We start from the raw sequence: 27,692 nt of genomic DNA, 5'->3' as shown, positions 1-27,692 counted from the left end.
ATATATATACATATATATAGTGGATTTACAGTGGTCAAGCATCATATAAACATAATGCTGTAAGATTTTCCTCTGCATTTGTTAGCCTTTATTCCCAAGGCTTCTGTGTGTGTATTTCTTTACTGGCTCTTTCAGCTTGACCCACCCTCTTTTGTTTCTCTTCACTGTCTGTTAACCCCTAAGGTGAACAATAAAGGAAGCAAGGTGACTATGGTGTTTTATTTCCAGGCTGCTCTCTAAGCTTGCTCTGATTGCTGTGAACATGGCTTTGCATGCGTGTCTCACTGTGCTGAGGCGCCTGCAGACCATTGACCTTCATGCCCGTCTTTTTGTGTGCACAGCGTGACTGTAAACGACTTGTCTGTGATAATTGTAGATATTGTGCCATTGTTGCACAATAAAAATTGATGTTAAAAGACAAAATTTGAATAGCTGAAAACCATTACGTGGCCATTTGATTTTAATTAGCAGCGGTTTTGTAATTTATCCCAAAACTATCGATTTTTCCCTCCCCTGGGTGTGGTGTTCTCTTATGAGACTATTTTTGAGGAAGCATATTTGTGAAAGAAAGCCTTTGAGATGACCACGTTCTCACCATTTGTGTACTGTTTGAGCTGTGTGCACGAGCACCGCTTTTTGGCTGATGCTGTCTTTCTGCATTTCCCTCCTTTTTTGCCGCCTCTGCTGTGCGCGCTAGGTCTCCGAGGTAAGCGCAACTGTGCCAATGCCTCCAGCGCATGCTTACATAAGGAATATTATATAAGAAGCTATTTAATTTATTTCCCTTAATATGATAGTCGACCACCTACTTTCCTTGATCCATTTGACCCACAGCTCCGGAGCTCCTTCAAGCAAGCGTTTGGAAAAAAGAAATCACCCAAGTCGGCCTCTTCGCACTCGGACATCGAGGAGATGACGACCCCTGATTCATCTCTGCCTTCATCCCCAAAGCTGCCTCACAATACTACAGCATCAAACTCGTCTATTATTAAGCCATCCCACTCAGCATCAGCGTACGTCCAAACCACAGATTTCCTTCTTCTATTCCAGTAGTTCACTAGGATTTATAAACGTCAACGAAGCTGATTGGGATGCATGAAAGGGTTCGTGCAGAAAGCTTACAGTGAAATGGAAGCCATACTTAAGAGAGTACCGATATTTGCTCCAGTGCAATGTATGCGATACAGAAGTTATCTCAATAAGCAGAGCTTTGCAGCTGTGACTGGATCGCTTTACATATGGACGTGACTTTATTGTAAGGGTTTGAGCTTGGTTATCAGTATTAACAATAAAGGCTGTTATATATACAATAGACTATACCATTCATTGTGAGAAAATTTAATGCTTTTCTCATTTGCTGGATCTGGCTTTCTCGGTTATGAATGTCTAAATAAGTGGCAGAAAATGCAAAGGTTGCACTACTAGTCTCTGATTTGTTTTCAAGTTCGGGTGGATTTCGGACGGCCAGGCATAAGCACGGGCTTGTGATTGCTCCCTCAGGATCTGTGAATCAGCTGAACCAGAGGCAGAAAAAGTAATCCAGTTGCGTGGAGAGCTGCGTGAGAAGGAGATGAAGTTGACCGATATTCGACTGGAGGCACTCAGCTCGGCACATCAGCTTGATCAGCTGCGAGAAGCCATGAACCATATGCAGGTAGTTTGGGCCAAAGCCCGTATCGACTTAAACATGCAGATGTGGTTCTGTTTAACATAATGCTGCAGGACATTCTTGTAAGGGTTCTTCCGTATTTAAAATATTCTGTTTTTTTTCATTCACACCAAAAATCTTCCAAAGCAGGACAGGTGTGTAATTGTTGTCCTTTAATTAGTCGGGCATGTTTATTCTCCTCCTACTCGCAGGCTGATTGTAATTGAAGCCAAATATTTGTTTAGTTCAGTGGTTTTCTGATTCCAGTGAACTAATTTGTTTCATGAAGTTTCCATTGGAGCATCCTTTTGAATGGTTGTTCAATCTGTTCCGATCTATCTGCACTGGGGTACCGGAGATTTTTACACATAGATAACGCCAACAGGCAAATTGTATAAAGTTGGGCACGTAATTTAAGTAAATTTATGTTGAGGTGTGAAGTGACATTAATTTCCTAGTTTGATTGATGAGGAACTATTTAAAGAATCCAGATGCAATGTACCACATAATGGGCTCAGTGACATGTTTTCATGTGATTTTTCCATCTTTGAAAGTTGAAAACAAGTTAATTTGATTTCACAAGCAATCCAAGAGGTTGTTTTTTTTATTATAAGTAATATTTTGAGTCTTTTTTTATTGATGACTTTCATTTGAAAGCGATATTGATTCTTACAAGGAGTGCATGTGTCATACTGAGTTGGTTGTAATATCAATAACTGTCAAGGCCAAAGGATGAATAATTATCAACCTGCATTGTTCAATATAAAACCAAAATGAGTCGATGACTTCTTGTTAAAATTGTACTAATTCCAGTTATACAGTTCAATTAAGGACGGGAAAAGGACATTTGGCCTTTATTGCCTTCCCTCCCAGCACTCTTGATGCTCAAGCATCCAGGTTACTTAATGGACAAGACAACACTACACAACCATCCAAAACACAGGGAGGCAAGGGTTCCCTCTCCCCACCCCCATCCACCCATTAAAATGCTTTTTTAATTACTTTGCAGGTTGAGGCATTTGGGAGTTGAATTAACACAAACGACATGTTCACACTCAACGAGACCCACATCCATAAGTGTAGAAGGGGGTGGGGTGGTGGAGTGTGGGGTAAATGGTGTGGCCACACTGGGTGCAACCTTGCCGGAGGTGCAGAATTGAGGGTCATTAAGGTAATTTCAATAACTCGATTTGCAAGTAAAATTTGCATAGGCCTCAGCGAATAATAAAAATTAATCATTGATCGGTGACCAATGGTTAATAATGCTATCCTGAGGACCAATGTTCTCGGAATCGCATCAATTTGGTGGAAAGTTGAAATTACAAAACATCACGATTGTGATCCCATTGGCCCAGTTCTTGGAGATTTAAAGGTCCTTGGCTTTGTTTTTCTCTGGTGAGTAGTGTTCATGCTAATACTGACTGAGAGTGATTGATTAGCTCATGGTTCCGTCCTCTGAACGTCTTCTTGACACCTCACCAAGGTTTGCCTCGGTAAGCTCTGTCTGCTTTTCTGTTCCTCAAGATGCATTTCAATAGTGGAGGTAAAACAGAGGGTGTGCATCTGTGAACTTGGCCCTGGGTGTTGCCGACCCTTGCTCTCACCATTCTCATCAACACAGTACAACATGCACACATACCCACAGATCAAATCCATCTAATTTACCTACCATTTCCACATATACCCTGGTGTGTCTATCTGTATTGACCAAGAGTGATTGATTATTTTGTTACCAATCCAAATCCATTTTAAACTCATGTACTGTCCTTGCTGCAAATAACATACCAGGATAACTATCTCTATATAAAATAATGCTTCTGGTTTTCACACTCGGTAAAAACAACATTCCCACATTTATTTTATGCGTACCCTCCCTTATTATAAAAACATTTCGATGAGATTCCCTCATAATTTACTCCTCTCAAATATAAATACTCCAGTCTTCCTCAGCCACTCATCATATCATAGTCCATCTACCCCTGCAATCAATCTGGTTGATCGATGCTGAACCCTGACGATGTCCTTCCTCACATAGAGTGACCAAAATTGGACATAATAACAGAGGTGAAGTCTCACTAAATTACTGTATAATGTTCAGACAATTTCCTTCAATCTTCAAAGTATCCCTTTGTGAATACAACCTACGATCTTATTTGCTCTTCCTATTGCTACCTGGTACTGCACTGTTATTGCTTCAGCCCCATACACACAACAATCTCTGGATCCTTCTGCTGAGTTACATGCTACAAAATTTCCACTTTCACAATATAATCCCAATTTCTACTTTCCCTGCCATTACACAATACCTTACAATTGCCATTATTGAACTGCAATGGCTACTTCTCTGCTTTGTCTGTTCGAACAACTCTGCTTTCCTTCATCTGATCACTCCACTCTAGGCTATCTGCCTTACCTACAATCTTGGTATCATCTGTGAATTTTTTAAGTCTACTGTTTTCCATGCTCTCTAAATCATTGATATAATTTACAAGAATCATGGTCCTAATGCTAATCCCTGAGGTACCACCACTCACAACTTTCCAATCTCACTTGTTTCCTATCCCTAATCCAGTTATCAGTCCAATTTGCTGAGACTCCAACAGCTCCATAAGTCTTAACCCCAGCTCAAAGCCTTTGGTGTGGTACATATCAAATGCCTTCTGGAATTCTAATTAGAGTACATCAACTGCACTCCATTCATTGACACGTCCAGTCACTCCTAATGTGAAAAATGATCATGTGAAACACGACCTACCTTTCATAAACCCTTTATTACTATTGTTAACTAATAAAAATGTATTGAAGTGGTTCCTCATATGATTCCTAATCAATGATTCAAATCCTTCCACAAGAGTGAAATTATTCTGACAAGATTATTATTCTCCAATGCTTTCCTCAACCCCTTTTTAAATATTGATAACTGCTACTCCTCCACTGATCTACTATCTGATGTGATTCTAGTAAGTTATTAAATACGAGCAAATACAACCAGTCGCTTCGGTGATGGGGACAAGCGGGGAGTGGGGATGGGAGAAAGAGGGAGGGAAAGACTGAGAGGAGGCAGGTGTAGGGAGAGAGGGAGGAAGGGAGGCAGAGTGGATGAAGAAGGAGGGGGGGGAGAGTGAGAAAGGAGGGGGTGGGAAGAGCGACACCTCACCAAATGTTGCTATACACTGTTGGAGGGAGGGGTGCACAGAAGGGGAGAGAGAGAGAGAGAGAGAGAGAGAGAGAGAGAGAGAGAGAGAGAGAGAGAGAGAGAGAGAGAGAGAGAGAGAGAGAGAGAGAGAGAGAGAAAAGAGAAGAGAGAGAAGAAAGAGAAGAGGTGTGGAAGGAGAGTGCTGCATTTTATTAGGAAGGCAGAGCAAGGAGGGGACAGACAGAGAGAGAGAGAGAGAGAGAGAGAGAGAGAGAGAGAGAGAGAGAGAGAGAGAGAGAGAGAGAGAGAGAGAGGTGGGGGTGGGTGGAGGAACAAGAACACACACAGGTGAGGGATGGAGGTGGGATTAGCAAAGAGAATATGTGATTCTTCATGACCGGACAGGAATTTTTTTATGTCAGAACAGCAGTACACACAACGACACAACAGAGTTTCTAATGTAATCTGCTGCCACTTCTGCAAAAACTTTGATTTTCCAGTTCCAGAAAATTAGTGGGAAAATGAACCATAAACAATCACTGAAAACATGGAAGTACTGCTCACGAATGACATTATGATCCCATCGAGCGGGATCATCAAAAACAAAGCATTGTGACCAGATATCATACTTCGGTACAAAAAAGGTGAAGAAGGCATTGCTGATTGAGCTGTTAATACTGGTGATTTTGGACGAACGATGCAGAAATCAAGAAAATGACCAAATACCAAGACTTGGCTCTCTGCTGACGATCTCAAAGTTAAGTTTCCGGTCATTATCTGTCCCATTTTAACTGTTTATTTTCTCACCTACATGTTACTGTGTGTTCCTAGTTCGGTTTTGTTTCAAAAATCGTGCTATTTTGTGACATTTTGTCGACCTTGTCTTATCGGGTGCTTGAAGCCTACCCTTGAGGCTTGAGGCCTACCGGTTCCCCTCGATGTACGATCGTGTTTATTTGTTTTTTCTCCCCATTACCTTCAATTTCTATCTTTCCCACTTTCCTAATGTCCTCCATCCCTCCCAACGAATCACTCTATTTCGTATCTTAAATAAAAGAAAGATAAAAAAAACATGCTACCTTTCTCCTTGCACACTCACGAATCTCGATTTTCTTCTTCTTCATCTCCTCTTCTTCTTCCTTGATTTTTTTCGACAACACTTCCATGACCTAATCTGTTAAAAACTCTCTCAAACATTAATAATAATAATAACAAAAACGCTCTCTTATAATGCTTCATCTTCCTCTTTCACACATGTGGTACTCTTTACTGTATCATAATGCACTACTCTTCTACTATTTAAACAGACTGCTCTCAATTCGACTTTTCCTTCATACCTTGCCAAAAAAATCCAACTGTTACAGTGTTTCATCTCTCCATTCTCTGAATTCGCCTTCATTGCATCCATCAAGAATTGTGTGTGTTAAATCGCATCTCTGACCTAAAACTTAAAAACCCCCAGTTTGCTATGAATGTTCGCTTTCCATCAACCATTATTTTTTTTTCCAACTTCAGTGCCAACTCACTCCTCTCACCCCTCACTCTCAAAGTAACCATCCCACTCTTCTCCCTCCAAGCCTCCCTCTCACCTCTCTCAAAAACTCCCCCCTCACCTTTCTCCCACCATTCATCCCCTCACTCATCCTTCTCAAAGTTGCCCCCCTCCCATCCACAAAGCTGCCTCCTTCCACTGCCCTCTCACCTCCATCTCTTCACTCCACCGCCTCAAATCCTCAACTGCCTTCTTCCCCCTCTCTTGTCCCCCCACTCCCCCAGCACCACAGAGCCTTTTCTCCTCCTCATTCGGCCCCTCCCCTAGCTATTCTTCAATCCCCCACACTCTTTCAACAACCCTCCTTAGCTCCCCCCCTCGTCCCTTGTCCTACCCACCCCTCCCCCCCACCACCTGCACCCAAAGTCTCCTCCCCTACCTCTTCATTAAAAGTGTAGACCTCAAATATCTGGGGCCTTCACTCAAACCTTTCAGATCTTTCCCTACAGGTTGACACTGACAAACCAGACATAATCTGCCTAACAGAAACTTTCCTCTCCCAAGACGTGTCTGACTCCCAAGTATCTCTCCCTGGTTACTCCCTCCTCCGGTGTAACAGACCTGAGCCTCGTCCTGGTGGAGTAGTTGCTCTCTTCATCAAAGACTCTATTCCTCACTCTCTGTGCACTGCCCTCACTCCCCCACACCCCCGGAATAACTCTGGCTACGGCTTCCCCTCCACTCCCACCTTATGTTTATATGTGTACTGTACCGTCCACCTAACAGTGATGACTCCATTTACACCTCACTATCTGAAAACATGGACAAACTTCTATCTTCTCATCCAAACTCTCTTCCTCATATGTGGTGACTTCAATTGTCATCATGCCAGTTGGCGAAGGTGTGGGTACCTCTCTCACCTGTCATGGAACCTCAGCAAAAGCTTTCTGCGACTCATTGGGACTGACTCAATCGGTCAACTTCCCCACCCAGATCTCAACCAATGGTACTCCATCTCTTCTGGATCTAATTTTGACAAATTTCCCTGACAATATCTGCTGCTCTTCCTCCCCTCTCATCGGTTCTTCTGACCATGTCCTTGTCAAAGTGGACATCTCTCTGGCTGTTATCAGAAAACCACCTCACCGCCGTCGAGTCTGGATAAAAAAAATTTCTGATCTGGATCTGGATAAAATCGAAATAAAACCACCGGATCTGGATAAAATCATAAACTGGTCCAACACGTGGAACCATGTCTTTCAATCCGGACAAATCTCACACTCTCACTATGTCTCTTCGAAAGGACCGTTTAGAACCCCCCCCCCCTCCCATCCACTTTCTCAACAATCCCCTGGAAGAAGTCCTTTCTTTCAAGCTTCTGGGTCTCACTATCTGCCATGACCTTTCCTGGGAAAGCCACATTTCAAACCTCGCCTTCAAAGCCAGTCGCCGACTGGGAATCCTCTGTCGTGCAAAGTCCTTCCTCGGCCCACCTGAGCTCCTGACCACTTACAAAGCTTTTGTCTGCAGCGTGATGGAGTACTGCTCTCCCCTCTGGGCTGGTGCTCCTGCCTCCCACCTCTCTCGGCTTCACGCTGTAGAAACCAAGGCATTTCGGATCATTGTCATCTCCTGCAATGAGGCTGAGTCTTTGGGCCTCTCACTCAATCACCGCAGGTTGGTCGGTGGTCTTTCTCTCTTCTACCGTCTCCTCTCCAGCCTCGGCCCCCCCTGCGCTCTCTGCGATTTGTCCCCACCACATTTCCACAGGGCGCTCAGGGTCCGCCAACAACCTCCTTCTGGTAAAACTACCAAAATCACAAATCACTGCTCACCTTCACTCTTTCATTCCTCTTTTTCCCCACCTTTGGAATATACTCCCTCACTCTATTCATTTCCATTCTTCCCTCCAGGCCTTCAAAACTGCTGTTCACCACCACCTCTTATCATCCCCCATCCAAATCCTCGATTTTTTTCTGCCCCCGATAATCCACCCAAGCCCACCTCCTTCAAATTCCCTGCTTTCCTTCCTGAAAGTCCCTGTAATGTCCATCTTTTATTCCCCATGTTCCCCGTCCCATCACTCTCACTTCCACAGATCTCCTAATGTCTCTGTTCCCCACTGTTTTGTCCTTCCCACTCCCTCCCCTCCTCTTGTCTCATGTCCCCCTTGCTGTGTGTTGTGTGTTAGCTCTCACACGAGCCTCGACAAGGTATACAAAAAAAAAACCTCAACAATGAAGTGAAAATATCCTGGAAACTGAAGAATGCCAAAGTTGTACCAGTGATAGTTGGAGCTGCAGAAATGATGACAAAGAACCTCACAGAGATATTAAAAAAACATTCCTGGGAATATTATTACAAACTACATTTGGAAGCCGTCCTGGGCTCAGTGACGATCTTGAAGAGAGCCGTCAGCACAAAACTGAAAAAAGAAAATATTACAGCTTTGTCTGTGAATCATCACCCCTTACCGAAATGAAGGGGGATACTTTTAGCCCACCCTTGGAGGACTCCATTCTCCAATCTGAAACCCCATAAGTACACACACACACACACACACACACACACACACACACACACACACACACACACACACACACACACACACACACACACACACACACACACACATTCACACACGCCCACTCACATGCACACACAGAGACACACACACACACACACACACACACACACACACGCTTTGAGACCTGGCAGGTCTCTGTTTCACCTCCTGAAACTCACACACTTGTCGAGATAGCAGGCAGCAACAGCAACTTGCACATACACATGTACATGTACACATACATTGAGACCTGGGATGGCTCAGTTCCATTTTCTGAAGCCCGCATATGGAGATAACAACCAACACACACACACACACACACACACACACACACACACACACACACACACACACACACACACACACACACACACACACACACACGTGCACACTGACATTTATTAGTACAGACACAAGGTGATTTATTTTATTTTATTTTATTTTATTCGAGAATCCAAAATAATTCCCACACTCTAAAACTATATCAGTTAGGAGCCTAATATTTTGTGTAAATGTAACCTAACGTTGCAGAAAGACGTAACGTAAATGTTCAGAAAATAATTGTTGAATAAACATTGAATTAAAACGGGCTTTAAAATAAATGGTACATGATTTCAGTTGCAGCAGTGCACGGTTTGGTTAATGACGACATCTACCGTGTGTCAGTGCATGTGCATTGCACCAGCGCTCAAAGCCACTGCATCACATACCGTCCGCCACTAAGGTTAAAGGGAGTGTGCATTCTCCAGACAGCACATGCAAGTGGTTAGTAACAGTCTTACCAACATGAGAAACAACTTCATTCAAACCATGAATATTCGTATCAGGGAAACTTGATATCTGATGAGTAATCCAGCACGTCATGACCCGATAATTAGTTTTATGATGATTGAAATATGTTCGTTGACCTGGATTATTTCAACTTCGTCAATAATTGTAACTTATATGATGACATCTTTTTAAAAGGAAAACATAAAAAAGTACGGTATCCTAAAGACAATTGAAGTTAATAAGTTATACATTTCATTTAATGGTACAGTACTTTATGGTACAATACATCTGTAATAATAAATGTTGTGTGTGTGTGTGTGTGTGCGTTTTGTGTTGTATTCGTCAGTGTGTGTCGTCACCCGAAACTTTACATGCATACGAAGGGACTCCAAGGAAGTGCATGAATGAAAAGTGGGTATTTGAGTAAAGTTAAGCTCCCCTTTTGAAGATAGTTAACGTGCTCATTAAATTAAAACCAAAAACAGGCTTACCCTTGGTCAGCCAGCGTTAACCTCGAAGGAGTCCTTATCCGCTCTTAAGCCACCATTTTGTTTCGGCCTTTTCAAAAATGCCTTGCCAATTTTCCACGATGACCTTTTACGGACTAATTAAAGGATATAATTTTTAAAAATCTGTCTTCAGATTTGAGGAACTGAGCTGGTGGACTAAATAACTGTTGAAATCCGGAGTGAAATCTGAAAATTTTAAGAAATTATTGATTCTTATAACGAAGCACATATCTTATAACTAAGGTTTCAACAAAGCTGTGCTCCCTCCTTTTCCATACTTACAGCAGTTTTTGTTTTTGCCTGATTGAAGGTACTGTGGTGTGTTCCATTACCAACCAGATCTGTACTGTATCTTGGTTACATTGCAGTACGATTTAACTCAAACAGTGAATAATTTTTGATTTTCCACAATTATGCCGAGTCGATGCCTCCTTCATGCAGCTATCGTAATACAAACCAAGATGGTTTCATGCTCCACCAATGGCTGAACCACCCTCGGTTTGCCAGAAATTGGACACGGTTTGTCCAAAATATCCGAATGTCGATCGGGACTACAAAATGTTTGCTTTCGTGCTCGGAACATGTCATAGAGTACTGTTATGGAACAACAGAGATGGTGAGATTTTGTGGTTATTCCACAATTAAGCAGAAGAAACAACCATCATCCAAAACTGTATGACTTACTCCACCAAGCCACTAGCATATGCACACGGACAATTTGGGTGGTGACTCAAACAACCATTGCCATTGCCCGGCAGTTACTACAAGAGCACCTGAAAATAATTCTCTATTATCAACACAAATTTCTCCAAATCAAATGAACCACCATCTATTTATAGTGGAGAGGATGTATGTATATAAGCATGCATGTATGTATATCATCTACTCCTCCAAGAGGATTTGACCGAGGATGCTAAAACTTCCAGTGACTCCATCATCCCCCCCCCCGCCCCCATGAACCATCACCCCACAGTACCCACGACCATCCCACCCCCCACAATCCCTTCACAATCAAACACCCCCACAATACCCACCACCGTTCCACATCCCCTCCACCCTCCACAATCCTCATCCACTGGGATGAAACATAAATGCCTCACGGACATGATGGTGGAACATGGTATGGTTACAAATGGTGTCCGGAAAAAGTATGAAACGGGACGATCCCATCGCGTACTGCCTGCGGCAGTGGGACAAAGCATTCGTCACCCACTTTGCCTGCAGTGTCCGAGTCTGCCTGGGTGGTGTCCGTGCTGTCAGGTGATGGTGGGTATTTATGCGCCAGTAATACACAAAGCGATTTATCACTTCATACAAAATCCCTCCCTTATAAACTGTCAATTGAATGGAAGATCAAACCCTACAGAGCGGAAGTGATCATGTGACCAGTGTTTTCACCTTCACGAACACTTCTGCCTTCTTTGTCAAAATCGCTCGCACATGACTCAAAAATATTCAGCTCCACAATTTCACCGAAAGTGTTTCCATCACTAATTGTCTCCAATAGTTTTTTCAAAATCCCACTGATCAGTTTGAACATTCTGAGAACCTTGAGAGTTGCTGTTGATTGTGGTATCAGTATCGGAATCCGAGCTCGACCTGCACTGTCTCTCCATGTAAAACCACCGTTCAGGTCAATCTGGATCCCAGATGTGATATCATTGGCAAAATCGAAAATCGACACTCGGGATTTTTTTCAACACTTTGTGATTGGCAAATACAATTCAATTTTTTTCCCCTTCAAATTAGACCATGATTAATATTCTCAATGGCTTTCAGAAAAAAAATAATTGTGTTTGGGTTCCTCTTTAAATGAAGGTACCGTTTTGAGGAAACAAAGGTACATTTTGATTACAACTCATGCAGAGGAAATGAGGTAGTGCATGCTTTATTTATCGCGATCGTGTATGCACCACTCAATGAAGGTACGTTCTCTTAATGCAGAGCAAAGAAAACAGTGAAATATTTTTTAATAGAAAACTTGGTTTTCGCTCGACTTTTCATGGTTTACAAACAAACTGATGAACATGTAATTCACATATTATGTGAAGTAAATACATATTAGAGGCAACGAAAATCGGCTTGAAAGAGTGAAATGCCTATGTACGTAATGAATTAGTCGGGATGCTGCTGGGGAAATTCCGGAGAATTTTTTTTTTTTACTTCCTCTTTTTGAAGTTACCAGACGACCCGTGAACCCGTTGGGTTCCCGTTGACAGTGGTTGATGAAGAAAAAAAATCATTTCAAGAAAAAATAAAGATAGCTCCAGCGAACTATAATGCTGAGGTTGTTTGCATTGATCAAAATCTCCCGAAGAGTACTTGACTGAATCTGGAATTGATTATTTAATAATGTTTTTCGTTGCCCGATTTGAACGAAACTTGATACTGCACACCGCAAGAGAATGGTGAGTAAGGTGGCCCTAAAATTTTTGTGCTATCGTGTACCATTTTGGCTGTATTTCGGGAACATACATACATAGATACAAGATGAGAGTTTGAGTAATATATAGATAGATAGATAGATAATTTACACGTACACTTTAAATAACATGTAATCATACACTTTGAAATATATGCACAGATTTCAAATATGTTATGTACTCGTACACTTTTAAATGTACACTTACACTTTAAAGTTACTTGAAATGTACACGTCCACTTTCATACATTCAGCACCACCACTTAGTTTATGTCAATTTTAAAATCGAAAAAAAACGAATTGGAAAACTAAACAAGGTACTGTACGTTTTCATTTCAATGAAAATTGTCATGACCCCCCCCCCCCACCTGCTCTTGCATAAATGATTCAGCAGAATAATAATTTAATAAACACACAATATCAGTTTCATTACAAGCCAATCCCCTTATGTTATCCCTCTCCACTTTTGTATTCTTTAAAACGACCTTGCTATCATTTTTAACATTCCATGCCATATCCCTCTTTTTTCCTCATTTAGTTTGTCACAGTTCATTGCCTCATCTCAGATCACTCCTGTATTTATGCCAATCCACATCTAGTCCAGTTATTTTAAACCTAATAAGTGTCTTCTGCTTATCAATACCATTCCTCTCCTCCTATGTATGGCTTTTATTTAAATGTTGCATACGTGGATAACACAATTACATCCATCTTGGCCTTTTACCCCCATGGTAATGGGAACATGTAAATTCAGGTGAGCTTGACCTTACACCAACATGGAGAAGTCACATGGGCCATCTCATGGAGATGAGGGATCAATATACCAGGCAGGGAGGGAGTCTGAAATGTTGTTAAAGTGGAGTAATAAAATATGTGTGGCAAGTCTTCAATCAAAACATTTTGCTACTTTATAAAGTTTTTTGGGGGGGGGCTCAGACTGTCCTTTATATGTCTTACACAAAAAATGAACCATCTTTGGATTGATGTGATGTTACTTGTTTCCAAAAAGACTGTTCACAGATAAACATTAATTCAGGATGACATATTTTCCATTCCAGGGGGAGATTGAGAAGTTGAAAACAGAAAATGATCGACTTAAGTCAGACGGAACAGGAAACTGTACTCGTGCACAGTCCCAGCACTCTATTTCCTCGACATCTTCACCCCGCCAGTCAGTTGGTTTGTCCCAACACAGCCTTAACCTACCAGAGTCTCCAAGCTTGGGTGAGCTACTTTTGCCATAGATCATCAGTTTATAACATTTATTGGTATCTCACATTCTTTACGTGAACAAAAAGAAAACTTTGCAGAGTTGTCATGAAACCCGAAGGTTCTCCACTCCATAAAGCCGAACCTACAGGAACATGGACTCCAAACTTGTGTTTATTTTGAAAGTTAGACAGAAAACTCCAATGTGGGACGGCACACAACAAAGCAAGTTAGGAATCCATGCGATTGTTCTTTCTCTCCCCTTCCCACGCCCCACGTTCACATTTATATATTCCTAGAGACAAAACAATCACAAAAGCTCATCCTTCTACAAACCGCTCGAATTCCATATGCGGAAGTAACCGGAAATCTCTAGCACCCTGGCAAACTTTAAAACGAACATTAACATCACAACTTGTTACTATTTTACACAAATAAACTTTTAGAATAAACATTTCACCTCTACAGGCATGACACTTCTCACCTTTACAAGCATTACACAGTCATCACACAATGTCTAATTTGAGAAGTGTGTCTGTGTGTTTGTTTGAATGGTATGCACTCTTGAACCACTGGACAGAATGAGTTGAATACTGTTGGTTGTACTTGGTGGGTGCATGGGAAAGTTTTAGGCAGTAAGAAAACTAATTAATAGCCCCCTTGGTTCAAGGTCGGAAGAGGAAGCAATCCTCTCCATGTAAATGTGCATCATATAGCGCCACATGGTGTAGTGGAAATGGGTATTACAAATCGCACGAAAATGCGGCAATTCCAGGAAAATTAACTGATCTGTAATTTTGGTGGAATTATCCCATCCATAATTATTGGGGAATTAACCCATCCATAAGGATGGGTTATTTGCTAGTATGTTTCATAAACAATATGTTCTGTGTCAAATTTGATGCGTTCAAGCATTCACCTTGCATGAGACGAATACACCACCTAACAGACATTTAAATAATTCGTGGCAATGATGCATAATTTTTTTTAGATGAAATACTATTTAAAATATATTATATGTAGTTTTATAGTATTTTGTTGAAAAAAAAAGAAATAAAGAAACGGCAAAGCCAAAATATCCACAGCTCGTACGAGGCTAAGTTTAGGTGTAAGATGATGTTTGTGCCTGTTTTAAATCTAATTTCAAGAGATATTGATTTATCCTGATTACTCTTATTTTGTTGAACATTAATATTATGTTCAACATCATATATATATATATATATATATATATATATATATATATATATATATATATATATATATATATATATATATATATATATATATATATATATATATTAACTCTGCTGTATTTATTAATGGCTTTAGTTTGAAAGCCATATTGATTATACAAATGCCATATTGACTCTTACAGGTCGTTGTAATGTCAATAGCACTGAAAGCCACTAATATTTATTCGACTGTGGCTTATGCAAGTGCCAAAGGATTTATTCACGTTTTGCTCACCTGACAATGGGCATTATTAAGTTGTCTAGACAACATTTTTGTTGTGGATTATTCCCATGTTGTGGGTTCCCATGTGGATTATTAAATGAAACCATATTGGGCTGAAAGGATGGCCTAGAAGTATACACATTTGTCTCTAAGCTGTATAGCCTGGGTTAGATTCTTGACCGAGCTATAAACTGTCATCCCAGGGTTTCACAGGTAGGGTCATTTATCAATGTATGTGCAGTCCCTCCGATGGATGAGAAATGAGTGTCCCATCTGCCAGCATTAGTTGGTGGACATTAAAGCTTCCATGGTGTTCTTCACGAAGAGTATGCAAACTATCGCTGTCACCATGGCCTAAATTCCTGCCCTAGCCTTAGTCAAACATCAGGCCTGGCCAGCCAGTTCGTTAAAGGGGAACCCAAATGCCCAGACCATCTTGATGCTAATATATCCCTTGATACCCTGCAAAATAGATATGGTGTCTTTTTCTGATTTCCGAATTATAAATTATGTAAATCTGCGATTAAAAGTCGAAATCCTCTTCTTCGTCATATAAGCTGTGATGTCACACCCAGGATTCGATTGCCATATCCGGACTCTCTCCGTGTTACATCGCTGTACAATTCAAATCAAACAGCCTGTAATTCTCGATTTTGCACAAATATGCCGAGTCGATGCCTCCTTGGTGGTTGTAGTAATACAAACCAAGATGGTTTCATGCGACACCAATGGCCGAAAGACCCTATGTTTGCCAGAGATTGTACGAGGCTTGTCTGAAATACCCGAGTGTGGATCGGGCCTACAAAATGTTCGCTTTTGTGTTTGGAACATTTTACGGAGCAGTGTTATGAACGAACAGAGGTGGCTAGATCTTGTAGTCATCTGCCATGATTGAGGGAGGATACCATCCCCATGATTAAGCGGAAGAAAGAGCCGTCAATCGAAACTGTAACTCCATCTCTACCCAGCTACCAGCACATGTAGATGAACAATTTAATTTGTTAATGAAATACCTATTGCCATTGCCTGGCATTTACCACAAGAGAACCTGAAAATAATTATTTATCAAAACAAATTTCTACAAATCAAATGAACCACTATTTATTCATAGTGGAGAGAAAGTATGTATGTATCAAGATCTGCTCCTCCAAGAGAATTTGACCTTTCGCGAATTTGATGCAAAAACTTTCAGCGTACCCCACCCTTCACTGCACACGATCCCCCATCAACCATCAACCCCACAATATTCACCACCATCCCTCATCCCCTCTCCACCATAGCACCACTCCCCCTTCCACCGGGGGGAGGGGAACATCAACATCTCACAGACACGATGGTGGGACATGGCACGGACACAAATGGCGTCCAGGAAAAGTATGAAACAGGACGATCCTGTAACATATAAGGCACCTGTTCAGCCTGTGACAGTAGGGCAAAGTATTCATCGCCCATTTTGTTCACGGTGTCCGAGTGTTCTGGGCGATAATGGGTATTTCTGCTCGAGTAATATATAAACTGATTTTTAAATTAATATAAAATCCCTCCCGTATAAACCGTCAATTGAATGGAAAATCAAAACCTACCGAGCTGGAGTTAACGTGCGACCGGCATTTTCATCTTTTTAACACCTCCATATTCACTTCCGCCTTCTTCCTCTGGATCGATCACACAAGGCTCAAAACGATCCGGCTCCACAATTCCTCTGAAAGCGTTTCCATCACTAATTTTGTCTCCAATAGTTTCTTCAAAATCTCACTGATCAGTATCAACATATTGAAAACCTTCAGAATTACTAATGACGTTGGAATCAGTGTCGGAATCAGCGTTCGACATGCACTGTTTCTCTATGTAAAGCAAACATTTGGATCAAGGTAAGTTCATAGTGTGATATCACTGGCGAAATCGGAAATTGACACTCCAGAGCTTTTATCGACACTGTTATTGGCCACAAAAAATAAACATTCCCTTCAAATTAGACTGTGATTAATAATTCTCAATGGTTTTCAGAAGAAAAAAAAATTGCAGTTGGGTTTCCCTTTAAAGACGAGGGGCAAGCTTCCCCCAGCCAACCCTACAAAAACGTGAGAATAATTGTGGCCATTAAAGAAGAAGATTAAATCAAGCTATATTGTTGCGAACAGATAATTGTGATGTCAATATCACTGAACGTCACAAACAATCATGAGCTCTCATAATTCAATATGGAAACCAAAACGAAATGACATTCTATTATCACTCGTGGTATGCATTACATTTATTAATGAAATACATCTGAAATGAGTTACATGCTGTTTCTGAATTCAGCCAAGTGTAGATATTGGTGTTAAAGGATGGGGATCATTTTTCATGACCAGTTGAAATAAATTATATTTTCGACACTTGTTAAATCAAATACTCATTCATTCAATTGGTTCTTGGAATGAGTCTTTTTCATGAGTCTCGACTGTAATATGATCTTGAGCACTCACTTTTAGAGTGAAAACTCCTTTTACATTGCGAGTATAATATGTAATCCTGTTATCGTGTAAAACGTAAAAAGGCATATTAAATGTGATGAAAATGAACCATGATTTCTGAAGGCTTGAGCTGGCAACAATTGTAAAGATCACCCAATGTTCCCCACAGACGAACTCACTCATCGTTAAAACCTTTGTAAAATGGATCCATCCATAATAATGTTTTCACCAAAAAAAAAGAGTTAATGCTTTAAAAATTTTAATTGGAATTTTTTTTATAATCCAAATTTCAATTTTTGAAGCCATAATGTGCTTTTGTAATTTTTGGATCCCTAATCGATTTAAATTTCTGAACCGGCTTTCAGGCACTATAATTACATGATAAAAGTTTCTGCAAGAATGGAAAGTTTATGAACCTCATGGTTAGTTGTCAGTACCTAATGGAACACCACATCATACCTGAATCACCAAAACTCCTCAATTAATTTCAGAGCACATACTTTGCAACATTCACTCATTAATGTTTCAGGAAAGTGTTTTACAAACCAGTGGGAGTTTAAGATCTATTTTAGTATTACTTTCCTGTAACCCTAATACATTCATCCTTTCCCTTTTTGTCTCTATGCAGGCACTTTCTTTTTCTGTTTTTTTTTTTTTTACCTTTTTACTCCTCCATGGAGGAGACAGACCTTTTGTTTATGAAACAAAAGCTATTTCAGCTTTTCTTTGTTCACAAATCATTTATATCACTTTTACCTTAATTTCCTCAGTCCTCTTTTTATTGACCCTTATGTTTGCCCACTCTCTTTCCTACAACATAGATATGCTTATTGATGATGGAGATGGAAGCCTGAGGAAGGACAGGAGGAATGTGAAGATTGTTGTTGCCTTTGATGACACCTCCAAACGCAGAGAAGTATGGCTTTTTGACAGTGTCTTAGGCTCATGGAGGAGCTTGTACATTGAACACCTGTCAAACCAGGACACTATGAGAAACAAATAAACTTTTACCTGAATTACAATGTCATTAGTAGACGTTCAACACAGCGCATTTGATTTGAACCTAGGACCCCAGCATAGCATCTTTGTGTACAGTATGCATGCACAGATGAAAATGCCAAATAGCTTCTATAATGGCAATTACCACCACTCTGGGAAGTAAATGTTTCACATGGGACTCGGAGATTAGCCTTCCATGAAGGGTGTAAAATAATTTTGAATTTTGTCATGCTTTCTGGCTTTCCAGGTCCTATAATAATATTAATTGTTAATGACGTCTCTATTAAGTCTTCACTCTTTTTGCTGCAGAGCAATTCAATTTGTTCATTTCCACAAGCATGATCACAGCATGGGTTAAAACTTCAAGCCATTAGGACTAATCCAATAACATACGTTGCTTAAAATTTCTGATTGACATTTCAGAATGCATTTCTCTGGAATGCAATGTTTGACGTTAATGCACTATGACCAACAGGATACAAAGCCCTTGGAATATCTCGTTGGAAGTATTGGAGTCAGTGGAAAGACAAAGTGGGATGTCTTAGATGGAGTCGTGAGGCGTCTTTTCAAGGTGACTCTAACATGGAGCTTGAGTAGAAATTATTCTGTGAAGCCAGCCTGCAAAATGATCCATATTGTCTATACGTGCCAATTTCCCATCTGGCTTGCTGAGGTCATGAATCAAAATCCCAAAGCATTTTCTAAAATGAATAGAATAATTTTCCGCATTGAGATGCAAATAAACATATGTGTGTATATAGCTATCTTTATTGATTTTCCGTAGCTTTATTGATTATTAATTAATTATAAGGATATTTAACAACCACTTTTGTGCACATGAACACTACATTTTATTGGCACACGCCCTCTGTTCCTCATGTTATCATGCACCCAAAGATAATTTCAAAATCAGCCTTATTCATATCATCCATCTACAATAATAGATGTCAATGTGTGTCAGTTTACATCAGTGTGTGTGTGTGTGTGTGTGTGTGTGTGTGTGTGTGTGTGTGTGTGTGTGTGTGTGTGTGTGTGTGTGTCTCCTACATAACTCCAAAACCATAAAACCTCTTGGCCCCAAACTTTCCTTGCATACCAAGGGAACTTCAAGGGAGTGAATGAATTAAAACTGGGTGTTTGAGTAAATTTAAACACCACTTCTGAAGATAATTAATGGCTTACCTTCATTAAAGGCTTATCCTTTGTCAGCCCAACTTCACCTCGTAGGAGTCTTCATCACCATTTTGATTCAGCAGACGAAATGCCTTTCCTAGGAAACACTATCTCATCTCATGGACTAATTAAAGTATATAATGGATATATGATTTCGGATTTGAGGATCAGATCTGGTGGACTAAATAAGTGTTGAAATCTGGAGTGAAATCTGAAAATGTTTCAAAATTACCGATTTCTCATAACAAAGCATAAAAGCGTGTTTATTTAAAGAAGGCTGTGCTTCCAGCTTCTCCAAATTTACACAAGAACATGTGAAATTGACAAAGCATTAAACTTAACTTTTCCTCCTGTTCTGACAATTATCTTGAGTGAAGAAAAGAATAGCGAATATGCCCAAAGTGTAACTTCATTGAGTGCAATGAAAATAATTTTATAGCAGGCAAAAGCTCCCGGAGCGAGCAGTGGGTGCGGCTACCGTGTCTCGGTTGTTTGTGGGGAATCCCTAGAGTTTGGAAGGCAATATAAATTCGAGGAATAGAATGAGTGAAGCAAACTATGAGTTCAAGAGATAATTTTAAAATGTTTTCATTGGCTACAAAGCAATGCATCCCAACTCAACAGCAGGATGGCCGAGAGGTACACACACTCATTCGAAGGTGTCTAGCCTGGGTTTGAATCTCAACCCAGCTATAAGCTGTCATCCCAGTGTTTCGCAGTCAGGATGATAATCAATGGGTGTGCCTCCTTCGGATGGATGTTAAACTGGGTGTCACATCTGCCGGAATTAGTTGGTTGACATGAAAGATCCCTTTGCTGTGTCCTTCCTGAAGAGTACGGGAGCTATTCCCAGCATCCTGGCCAAATTCCAAATTACTGCTTGAACCTACAGGGGCTCTGCATAAGTAACTACCACACCCTCAGTCAATGATGCCACTTGCAGCCTTGTGCAGCACAGGAAAAAAGAAGACTCAGACCCCTTTGTATGGTATTTTATTGTAATAATATTTTAATCAATTTATTCTTTGAAAAATTTCCACTGAATTGCGGAAAGATTTGAAAAAGCGATTTTGATCCGTATACCAACAACAACATAGTTGTTTTGAGAGTGTGTTCCAATTGTCTGCCATCAAAACAGATTTTGAATATCTTTTTCACATTGTCAACTACTGTATATTTGACCTGCTCTGGAGTTGGAGCATTAAACAATTCACATGTTCTGGCCCTTGATGGAAAAACATTCAATATTCTCTACCTTTTTAAAATTCAAATTGTTCCTGGCTGCTTCCAGAACTGTTTTGTATACCACAGACAGGATAATGTGTGGCAGACATTTCCTGTTGGTCAGGATGCACACAGCAATAGCTGGTATGGCACTTGCTTCCTGGTACCCACTACAGTGATGGAGTCTGATCTCGACTTAATGTCTTGGAGGGTTTGATCAGTTCACTCCAGGGAAGAACTTCTCCTCCATGTTGACTCGTGTTATGGGGGACCAACTCCTATTAAGAAATGATCCAACTGTATGACCATGCATTCTGGATCTTCTTGGTTGGGACGTTTGTGTTTGATTGACCATGTACTTCATGTTTGTTGGTATAAGCCTTTGTTGGTATAAAAAAGGCCTCCCTCATAATAAGGGCCAACAAACCCGAAACACATATCTGTGGATGTTCCCTCTCCATGGTGGACATGTCGATAAAATTGAGAATTTAATTTTCTTCCCGGTATTAGCTGCAGTACAATCCTATGGTGATGTAGGGGGCTGTAACTCTGATAAGATCATGTGTAATAGGCGGAGAAGATACAACTGTTTAGCCAGAATAACTTTTTAAATTTTATATCACTCGTAGAACAGTATACCTTTCTTTGACTAGAAATAAGTCAAAATCACTGCTAACAAATTGGAATTGCAGTGTGATATGATTTGCTTGTTGCAGGAATATCTCCTCCGGGTGGACCCTTTAACTAATCTAGGTTTAAATTCAGATAGCGTGCTCAGCTACCACATTGGTGACCTCGAGCGAAGCCGAGACTTCGACGTACCAGAGTTACTCCCATGTGGATACCTGGTTGGAGAGAATACAACAATCTGCCTCAGTCTCAAGGGTAGGTCTATCTTTCTTGCTTTCACTTCAAATACTAATTTTTGATAATGCTGTTTTTTTTGATATTTGTTATTTGATATATTATTAATACTTGTGAACTGAGTCGGTTGTTTCTGAGAACTTAGGTTTTTTCCGATCCTTTATTTATCACATGCAGAATTGGAGATTCGTAAGTATATATTTGTTTCCTGAACATGTTTGTCCATCTTTCTGTTTGTTTGTCTGTCTGTCTGTCTCTGTCAGTGGCGTGCAAGTTGCAATTCGATACCGATGTTCACGAAACTTAACGAACTTGTGGAGCTCAACAAAAGCTACACACATATTTTTTTAGCTCAATAGGTCAAATGTCAAGGTCTCATAAAATCGACAATTTTCATCCAATTGACTTGCCATCTATATATGCAGTACGAACAAATACAACCCGTCGCTTCGCTGAGGGGAATATTAAGGGAGTGAAGAGTAAGAAGGAGGGGAGGGAGAGGGGAGGGAGAGAGGAGGTAGACCGGAGAGAAGGTAGGGTGAAAGGAGGGAGAGGAGAGAGAGAAGAGGGAGGGAGATTGAGGAGGGGTGGGGGAACGAGGAGGGGTGGGGGAGTGAATAAGAAGGGGGAAGCGAGGAGGGTGGGGTGGGAAGGCAGCATGAGGGGAGGGCAAGGTAAGGCATTGGGAGGGGAGGGTCCATCCAGACATAACCACTCTCCGGATGACAGGTATACCAAGGGGAGAGGAGAAAAATAGGGGGGGGAGAAAGAGAGGGGGGGACGAATAAGGACTTAGGGAGACTGAGGAGGGGTGGGGGGAGGAAAGGCAGTGTGAAGGGAGGGGAAAAAGTGAGGGGAGGGGAAGGGAAGGCAAGGCAGTGTGAGTGCAGGGCAAGGTAAGGTTGTGTGAAGGGAGGGTCCATCAGGACATAACCACCATCCAGACAAGTATGGTTATAGCCACCATCCAGACTTATCCACCATCCAGATACATGTGGAGATAACCAACATTCGGAAACATGCAGAGATAATCACTGTCCAGATATGTTCGGAGACAAAGAGAGACAGACAGACAGAGAGAGGTGAGGGGGATAGGAGGAGAGGGGAAGGGAGTGGAGGAGAGGGGATTGGAGAAGAAGGGGGGATTCCAGAAGATGTGACATCCAATTTAACGGCACACACATTGATTAATCACCCTGCCTGTGAAACACTGGGATGAGAGTTTATAGCTGGGTCGGGATTCAAACCCAGGCGAGACAGCTTAGAGTGAGCATGCGTACCTCTTGGCTATCTTGCCGTGATGCTAATGAAATGTTTCATTTTTTAAATTTGTATTTATCTATGCTGAACTGACTGCAGCACAATGCGGGGCCATCACAGCTGAGTGACATTGTTCAAGTCGATTGATGTACAGTATTCAGTGACTATTGTAGCGAATATTGTAGAGTACTCACCAAGTGGATTAAGCACTCCAATGAAATGGTTGATAAGGAATGGCTCGCTTGGCATGTGATGAGCAATCACCGAACCATCATATTAAACATACTCCTCCCAGAGATGCCCAAAATGTTAAATATGTCTGAATTGGAGAAATGAACAATTTTTTTTTTTTTTAGCAGTCGGACCTGCTGCTTAGTTCAATTCTGAACCTTACATTTTGTAATTTATAAGCCTGGTGTTGGCGCAGTGGTTAGGGCAGTGGCTTGGGATCCAAAAAGTCCTGAGTTCAAGCCCCGTTGGGCCACTGAATTAATACACCAGGGGGTTGACTCAGCCTGTCATCCTTCTGAGGTCGGCGAAATGAGTACCAGTGTACTGGGCCGGTGTATACCCCGGTTAAAATAGGTGTACCATATCCCTGTGTCGTAAGAGGCGACCAGGGTTGCGTCAGGAAGGGCATCCGGCGTAAAACATGTGCCAAATCACAATGCGGATCATAAGGATGATCCGCTGTGGCGACCCCGAAAGGGAGCAGCCGAAAGAAGAAGAAGAAGACATTTTTGTAATTTATCTTAGTTTAAGATATTGTCGACGTTATGGCATGTGCCGAAATTAAATAAATCCACGAACGCTGGTGGCTCCAGGCACTTATAAGCATTGCAATGTATCCAGCGATTCGTACATATGATGATCAAGGCATTTGGTATTATGAGTGAGGAAAGTGGAAGAAAAAAAAACTTTATCGTTGAGAAATCATTGCTGCCTGTTCCAAGTCTAGGCATGGTTGAGCAGGCCAAAAAACATGGCGGACCTCAGCAAGGGAACCTATGATGCGCCTTAAGAGCCCATAGAGTGAGGTGGCGGAGGATGTGCCCGATAAATGATATAATTAAATAAGGTCAGGTCAGGTCAGGTATGGGAGCATGCATCAGAGCAGCGTGTCACTGCGTCCATTTTCTGCCGGTACTCCAAGGGCCTCCGGTTGGCCATCCCCTAGGCAGATGCCTGGCCCATCCCCATCTACTTGAGATGCCGATCAACCTGCTGCAACCACGAGGAACGTGGTCGGCCCATTGGCCTCCTCCATGATCACAGCGCAACACCCCATGATCCAGTGAATCCGTGACTCCCCAAGCCCGATCCAGACATCTATTGACCTCTCACTCGCAGCCAGCAGAGACATAAATATCACTGCCAAGGTAAGTGAATCTCTCCACGACCTCAACGTCCTCACCACAAACAGGCACAGATAGGACAGCAGCATCTAAGATGTCATTGAAATCCTGGATCTTAGTTTTGACCCAGGAAACCCATAATCCCAGTGGCTCCGACTCCTCATTCAGCACCTCGAGGGCCCCCAAAAGGATGTCTAAAGTCTCCGCAAAGATGACTGCATCATCTGCGAAGTCAAGGTCAGAGATCTTGACATTCCCAAATCATGCACCACAGCTTGATCTCTCCAACATCCTCCCCAGAATCCAGTCCATACAAGTGCTGAAAAGTGTGGGTGCCAGTACACACCCCTGATGAACTCCAGCAACAACTGGAAATAAGTCAGAGACGGAACCACCACATCTCACAGCACTCTCAGTACCAGAGTACAGTTCAAACATTAGATCTCTGTTTGGGTGGCACCCCACGAAGACCAAGAATCCTCCAGAGGGCATCCCAATTCACTGAATCAAATGCTTTACAGAGATCAACATAGACTGTGAGCAGCCCCTGCCGAAACTCTCGTCTGCGTTCGGAGAGGACACGAAGAGCAAGGATACGGTCAATCATTGACCTCTTTGGTGTAAAGCCTGACTGCTCTGGACGCTGGTGCGTCCAACGCACTATCCAGCAGATAGTGGCAAACATTATCAATAATTATATCCGAGCAAAGACCTTGCCTGGCACTGAGAGCAGCGTCACCCCTCAGTAGTTGTTGCAGTCTTGGCGATCACCCTTCTCTTTCCAGAAAGGAACAACAAGGCCCCTCTTCCAGTCAGTTGGGATGATGCCTGTGTTCCAGGCAGAGCACAGAACTGCATGCAACGACATGAGTGCAGCATTTCCACCAGCCTTGAGAAGTTCAGTGTGGATGCCACAGATCCTTGGAGCTTTACCCCATTTCAAGCGGTTCACTGCAGCCTGTGTTTCCACAAGTGAAGGTGGACCACAGTTGATTGGAGAGTCAGCAACAGGGATTGTAACACCCCTGACGTCCAACTCGACAGCTGGTGGATCAGCCTGGTACAACCGCTCAAAGTAACCGGCCCAGCGGGCCTTCACTTCGGACTCCTCTGTCAAGAGCCTACCACTCTCTGCTCTAACTGCAGTACACCGAGGGATTGGCTTGGATGAACGCAATGCGTGAATTCCCCTGTAAGCGGGACGAGAATCACTTGACCACAGGTGATGCTCTCCCCCCTCACAGATTCCTTGCACATAGGCCTCCTTGACCACCCTTAGCGCACGTACAGTTTTACGCCTCCGCTCCCTGAACAGCTCAGCTCTGCCATTCAGCCTGGCCCTGCTACTCTGGTCAATGGTATCCAGTGTCCCTTGAGAGGAAAAATTCTTCTTTGCCCTGCGGTGAGTTCCAAGACATCCACCGGCAACATCAAGGACGGTGGTCTTGAAGGCACTCCACAACTCTTCAGGGTCTCCCAAAGCACCCAGACCCCCCAAATCTCCACTCTTTTTGTTCACAATCTCCTCAGGTACCCTCTCATCCTTGAGCTTGTCAACATCTGGGCTAGGCTGTGATGGTACCATTCTCCTGGATTTAAGGTGCAATAGAATGAGAGGAGATAGAATGAGAGGGCAAAGAAAGGGGGGAAATGTGGAAGAAGTGGGAGGGAGAGAGATGGCAAGGTAGATAGGAGGTGTCGGGGTTGAAGAGTGAGTATGGGTGTAGGGGTGTAGAAGGGAGTGGGGGGTATAGAAGTGAGTAGGTGGTGTAGAGGGGGTGGGGATAGGATGGGTACAGGTAGGATACAGGGTGTGGTGGAAGGTGGAGTTGAGGGAGAGGGGAGGAAAGGAAGCGTAAGATGAGGAAGGAGGAAGGAAATGGATGGAAAAAGTAGAAGAAGAGAGGGGTGAAGGAAGAGCCTGAATGGCGGCAGTGACTAGCAGAAATAAAAAAAATTCATCCAGGCCATTTGATTCTGATGTTCCAAGTTTATTGATGAAACTGTTCTTTGACTTTCCGGGAGTCATTGCTTCCATGGTGGAGTATCAAACCACAAACAGATATTTGATGAATAGTGTGTCCTGCCTGGTTGAAGTGATGAGGAACCGGTTTACGAATGTCATCATTGTTGGTTCCAACGTAGTAGAGATGTTCTCTAAAGTGGACTCCAAGATATCGTCCAGTTTCGCCGATGTTGAGTTTAATACAAAGTGAACATGAAACACAATAGATTACATTGGAGGTGGTACAGGTAAAATGATCCTTGATATTGATGGTGTGCTTAGGACCTGATATTGCTGTGGTGGAGTTGAGGAAGTCAAAGGTATTGCAATGACTGCACAGGCATTTGATTGTTCCAGGTGAAAGATTATATTTGAATGAGGGTGAACATTAGATGGAGGCAGACAAGATATGTACATTAGTTCCTTACTGAAGTTGGCAGAGGATTAAGCAAAACATAATTCCACAGATTCTGGATTGGCATCGAATCTACAACAGAAAAGGAGAGCAGTACTCCATTGAGCTATTGACAAAGGCCTTGTGGACTGTGCGTAGCTCTGATTTTCCAAAGAAGGACTTGGATTGACAAGGATGCCCAGTCTGCAGCTGACCAGCTTTGCTATGTGGTTGCCCCAGGAAAGGTCATGGCTGATGGCAAGGCCGAGAATTAAAAAAAAAACAGATTCTCTTCCAGTGGATGACCACGGAAAGAGGTAGGTGGGTATGTTTAACGTTCCTTCTTGAGCAATAGAGTGAGACTGTGGGATTTTCCACGATTGAAGGACATGTTCCATTTGACAGACCAAAGTCTAATTGTCAGAGTTTTACTCCCTCCATTTTCACCTATGTGGCCATCTCTGCATCGTTGAGCCACCAATGCCTGTTTTTTCTGATAAGTTCTCCTGTTCACTGAATTACGTAGTTCATTCCAAAAGTTCTATGAATGAGATACTCACATCAGTCCAATACATGGAGAAAAAAAGTGTAAAGACGTGCATTCCCCGTACAGTGTTGATGAAAAATATACTTAAACATTTTCTTGGAAACTCCACATACCTGTACTGTATATTAAAGATTGGTAGAATATTGGCATGTCTTGGACTATTGTAAGTATCTTGTTTGTGGAACTTTTCGAATGCTCCTCTTA

General features: G+C 42.0%; 1 protein-coding gene across 7 annotated transcripts in view; it reads left to right on the top strand.

The window, feature by feature from the left end:
• Positions 1–27,692, top strand: part of LOC147032810 (neuron navigator 2-like) — a 254,665-nt gene that overhangs the window by 193,577 nt on the left and 33,396 nt on the right. For 5 of the 7 annotated variants that reach the window (XM_085870682.1, XM_085870681.1, XM_085870678.1 and 2 more), the window contains 7 exons: positions 184–204; positions 835–1,013; positions 1,501–1,654; positions 13,603–13,768; positions 18,489–18,583; positions 19,142–19,237; positions 21,780–21,948. In XM_085870682.1, the coding sequence (XP_085726808.1) occupies positions 184–204; positions 835–1,013; positions 1,501–1,654; positions 13,603–13,768; positions 18,489–18,583; positions 19,142–19,237; positions 21,780–21,948 (880 nt within the window). The remainder of the gene's footprint in view (positions 1–183; positions 205–834; positions 1,014–1,500; positions 1,655–13,602; positions 13,769–18,488; positions 18,584–19,141; positions 19,238–21,779; positions 21,949–27,692) is intronic. The other 2 variants (XM_085870680.1, XM_085870683.1) reach the window with 1 other exon arrangement.

The sequence above is a fragment of the Eptatretus burgeri genome, chromosome 2 (assembly GCF_056783735.1).
Source record: "Eptatretus burgeri isolate ZD-2024b chromosome 2, Ebu_testis_v1, whole genome shotgun sequence".
Classification (NCBI taxonomy): Eukaryota; Metazoa; Chordata; class Myxini; order Myxiniformes; family Myxinidae; genus Eptatretus; species Eptatretus burgeri.
Note: the sequence above shows the minus strand (reverse complement) of the source record. Positions and strands in the feature narration are given on the sequence as shown.